General features: G+C 39.3%; 1 protein-coding gene across 1 annotated transcript in view; it reads right to left on the minus strand.

Moving 5' to 3' along the window:
- Positions 1 to 1,792: 1,792 nt before the first annotated feature.
- Positions 1,793 to 4,886, minus strand: part of haus1 (HAUS augmin-like complex, subunit 1) — a 3,498-nt gene continuing 404 nt past the window's right edge. The window contains exons 2-9 of the mRNA XM_032534433.1: positions 4,626 to 4,800; positions 3,879 to 4,014; positions 3,619 to 3,753; positions 3,304 to 3,427; positions 2,447 to 2,512; positions 2,266 to 2,337; positions 2,010 to 2,057; positions 1,793 to 1,922 (exon numbers count right to left, since the gene is read on the minus strand). Coding sequence (XP_032390324.1) covers positions 1,878 to 1,922; positions 2,010 to 2,057; positions 2,266 to 2,337; positions 2,447 to 2,512; positions 3,304 to 3,427; positions 3,619 to 3,753; positions 3,879 to 4,014; positions 4,626 to 4,800 — 801 coding nt within the window. The 3' untranslated portion in view covers positions 1,793 to 1,877. The remainder of the gene's footprint in view (positions 1,923 to 2,009; positions 2,058 to 2,265; positions 2,338 to 2,446; positions 2,513 to 3,303; positions 3,428 to 3,618; positions 3,754 to 3,878; positions 4,015 to 4,625; positions 4,801 to 4,886) is intronic.

Raw genomic sequence — 4,886 nt, forward strand, 5'->3', positions numbered from 1 at the left:
CCCTTTCATGAGGCACATGTTTACTTTTTGGATTATGGCAAATGCTTTCTTTCTATGATGTGTCTTCTGTGCTTTCATTTCTCTTCTTTGTTTCTTTGTAGCCTACTACTAGAACTGACCAATTTTATATTCATGTTTTATGTCATAACACATGACACAGGGACATACTGGGCAGGTAGAGGTCACTAAGCCCTTTGGGGAGTTTTTCCTCTTTCTGCACATTCATTTCATTATCATTTCTATGTCATATGTGAATTAAAATGTGCAAATAAACAAAAATCTAACTCAAAATGTTTTTTCGTTTGGCTATTTTAGACTTGGACAAACACTGGCACAGCCCACATTGGTAAATCTTTTGTTTAGGAAAGAAATGCTTATATTATTATTATTATTATTATTAAAAGGCAAAGATAAGATAGCTGCCAGTGGCCAAAACATAGACAACACAGTGTGTTAGCGATGCTTTGTGTGGGTCTGTGTGTCCCAGGTTGACTTCAATGGGATATATTGATTCTGTTTCTTTCATAAACTGTTGATGCCCTAACCATGGTGCCTTTGAATGAAGCAGGGGGCCTCCTGGGTAAATTGCTCCTGAGCCCACATCCATGACCCACTCCATGGTAACCAGTCAATCTACAGGTCAGACTGCAGCAGACTTACAACTGTCAAGCAGACAGACGATGGGGTCTCCGTGCTCGGCTCCATTGGGGGAAGACTGGCAGGGGGAGGAACTGAGAGGTGATATTTTGCATACAAACTGGACAACAGTCCCCCCCCCTTGTTGGTTCCATTCGCTGTATTTTAGCTTTAGGCACCCAGGGAGTGGCTCCAAAACCTCTTTCATGTGCTCTTATCCCTCCAAAGCCTGTGGAATTTTGTTGTCAAACTCTAGAAAGTTTCCTCCACTTTTGTTTTTAAGGCAAGAGACAGCCATGTAGGTAACAAATAAAAACAAAAGTATTGACTAAATGTAGACATAACATTTTAGATTCATGCTAAAGCTATGGTGAAAAAAGTTCTGAAATACAGTGTGTAGATGTGTGACGCGTGTACACCTACAGAAATAAGAATTATTAGAACTATGTAATGTCATTTTGTAATTTATGCCATTGCAAGGCTGGCTCCTGTCAGCAATTTACAGTTCCAGTTAATGTCTTTACACTTCATAATGTAGAAATTAGCTAGAAGCATATGTATAATACAACTATTTGTGTTTATTATCGAAACGTAAAAGGTTTGTTACTTCTGAAAAGCTTTTTTCAAAGTTGCCATGAAGACAATCTAAAACATCTTGCGTTTCAGTTCCTCTTTAAAAAAGTTTTTTGCCAGACAGACTTTGATCAAAGAACATTTTAAACATGTTATGTTGTTAAAAGACAAACCTTCAATTAGATAGCATACTAGAAAATAAAGACAAAACATTTCATTAGGGTTAATGATGTTTTGCAACAAACAGGAAAAGGAGGAGATAAACTGAACAGGTCCAAAGAAAAGAAAGATCTTGATTTACATTTTGTGTCTCTAGTGTGTCTTGAACTGATCATAAATCAAAACATTTTCAGTTTTCCTTTAAAGCAGAATTTCTTTAAACACATCCACTGTGGAGGAAAACACATTTCCACTCTAGGGAGGTTGCTTTATTTATTTATTTATTTATTTATTTATTTAGGAAGAAATACGTAAAAAATCCAGAAAGACAGATTGTCAGAGGGAACTTTTTTTGACTTTAACTTCCCAAACTAAAACCTTTTGGTCTTTAGAGGCAGACAGGGGTTGGCTGCCGAGTCACCAATACATACAAACAATTACTTAACTCTTCTTCAAACACAGATAATTTACAGTTCAACACAGATAACATTTTAACATTACAAACATCTTCACTTGAAATCCATATTCATCTCAAGTTGGGAATCAATTGCAGCCTGTAATTGGGGAAAGACAATGGCATTAAAAAAAAAGGAAAGCAGCCACATCTCATCCCTCATCAAATAAACTATTAAGATACTCACCAATTCTCTTTTTGCCTCTTCTATTTTCACTTGAGCAAGAGATGGGCTCTGTTGTGGTTTAGAAGGTCAAAACAGAAAGTTGGTTCCAAACATGATACACCTTTTTCTGTCAAGTTGCTTTAATCGAGTCTAATTTACACACATACATATACATTACATTCCTCAAAAAAAAAGGCCTTCATCAAAATAGTTAGGATATCATGAACGCACTTTGTTGTTGGAATGCTAGAAGACAAAAAACGTAAAAGAAACGTACCGGGCTTAAGTCCATGTAAGGCTCCAGTTTCTTTTTCAAAGGGATTATTTCTTGTTTCAGTGCGGTGACTTCCTACAGAGAGGAAAATAAGATGAAGCATTTTAAACCCTGAAAGCAGAAAGTGTTACACTTTCATAACAATGGCGCTCGACTGTGTTGCATGTGTAACCGCTGATATTACCTCAGAAAGCTGCACAATAGCCTGGTGGGTGATAGACTTGTCCATGTTCCTGGATGCAAGTTGAGCCTGCGGGATAGATAGATGAGAATAAAATAGCCAACCAAGATGATTTTATATCTCTCTCTCTCTGGTCCCTCCTGACAATGATACCAAGGGTGTTAACTGTTGGACCTGTCTGCAGTATCATCTCTGTGCTCTAAACCAGAGGCAGTAACTTGATGCCCCCATTATACCCGGGTCAAACTACAGTCTGTCTTTGTTAACAAAATAAAACTCCACAGAAGGAAAGGGCTGTGGCATGCCAGCAGGTTATTTGCTATTTTTCAGAGAGCAATTTCTGCACCTTTAGTAACATTTTAGAAGCATTTTGGTATTTGTTTCAGTGGCAACATAACTAAGCATATTTGCTATAAGACACTAAATTTGAAATACCTTAAGTGTGTGTTATTTCCCATTGCTAGGTACTTGCAGAGGGTTTTCTAGAAGACTCTCCTTATCATCTCCATCTTTCTCCCTTGTACTAATTGTGTATTTTTATGCCATTGGTTGCCATTTTTTTGTGTTGCTTGTGATGTTTTCCACTTTCTCTTACTGCTGGGCGGAGAATACCAACAATGAATGCCTCTTCAGGCTGCATAGCAAGTTGTCATTAGAACAGTTTTGCTTAATTTTCTCACCCAGAGCAAACCTCCTGCTAAGATATGAATATTTGACCAGACCAGGGTAAAATGTAAAACTCTTACATATCTTAGCATTTTCCAGCCGCCTTATGATTTTCAATAGCAGTGTATTGTACCATGTATCAACACCTCAATGTACTATGCAGCTGTTCCAGATACAGGCATAACACCACAAACCTCTGCCCTCTCCCGTCTGCTGCTGAGGTCTTTAGTCTTTGCCGTCACAAAATCCATGTTGAGCAGTCTCTCCTCCGCTTTGGCACTCTCCACTGACTGCGATTTGATAGTTTTGTTGATATCCCTGAAGACAACAAAGAACACTGATTACAGGTGATGTACAATATGTGACAGCAAATGGTTCATGTCTGTTGTAACCTACACACAGTATGTCATAGCCCAGGATTGTGTGTTTGTTGTTACTATAACGATGGTACAATGCAGTAGTAATATCAAAATGCAAAAAGTCATCATCCTCTGCATCCATGTTCTTACTCTTGTAAACTGCTCCGCAGCACCAGAGTCACACCAAGTCTCTCTCTGAGGGCCCTGAGTTCCCTCTCAAGTCTCCTGTTGGACTTCTCTTTTTCCAGCAGTTCGTTGGTGAGGTTGTTCATTGCTGGCATAAAGCTAGACAAGACATAAAAATACAACTGTGAAACTTCTCAATGGTAACGCTCATGTCTTTAATCAGGGAAACTACTGTCAAGAAAATACACATAAAAAAAGCATAAAATAGTTCAACAACAAGGTACCTGCCCAGTGATGTGTCTCTGACTCCAAGTACCATTGCAGTGTCCACTAAAGCAGACAAGTAGTCGGCAGCAGGCTTTGACAAGCTTGCACAGGACAGACCTACACCTTGTAAAAGAACATCACGGAGATGAGCACCTAAATGGAGGAAACACAGTTTAGTTTTGTAAAATGCTGTGAATATGTTTGTGTGTGTGTGTGTGTGTGTGTGTGTGTGTGTGTGTGTGTGTGTATTGCACTTGACAAAACGGCACACAGTAAAGTGAATCATGTAAAAACACTGAATTGAAGGTTTGTAACAACTTGGCTCTTATTTCCAGAGTTGTGGCCATCCTTTCTTAAAATAATTGCTAATATCTGTGTGGCCATGGTCCATGGGACAAGAAACACACAATCACTTGTATATTTCCCTGTGTAATTAAGTAACATTACTGACATTTTGGGGGAAAAAAGGCTAAAGGGTGGCTTGTTTACAACCTGTCTGATTAATCATGTGTCTTTCCCATTCACTATGTTACAGCAATGTCACTGTGTTTTGAGAGTTTAGCTATTACTTTAGTGAGTTCAATGTCATCCCAACTGAGGGAACTGATGATGGGAAAAACCTACTCAAATAGGCACAGAGTAATAGTAAATTGAAGTTATCCTTACAGTTGTTTCCTGATATGCTTAAATCCCCGACTAAAAGCGACTTTGTATCAAAACTAGAAGTCCGAATTTCATTGTATTTATCTCTGCTACGCCCTCACCCTCAGCCTGATACTCTGATGCTTTCTGCTTGAGGTCTTCTGTGAGGAGAGCTGTGTCCCTGCACCGGGCTTCACTGGACTGTGCCAGCTGGTACAGGATGTCCACAGTCCTGGTGTTGACCTCAAAGTGTGGCACCGGCTGATCTCCAAACACCGCGCTGAGCCAGCTGTTCACCTGAGGAGAAGGGTCACGTTTAACTACAGTAAGGTGACCAGATTTCTCTGACAAAATCCGGGGACATTTTCAGCTCAGAGGCGTAT

This window comes from Etheostoma spectabile, chromosome 13, assembly GCF_008692095.1.
Source record: "Etheostoma spectabile isolate EspeVRDwgs_2016 chromosome 13, UIUC_Espe_1.0, whole genome shotgun sequence".
Lineage (NCBI taxonomy): Eukaryota > Metazoa > Chordata > Actinopteri > Perciformes > Percidae > Etheostoma > Etheostoma spectabile.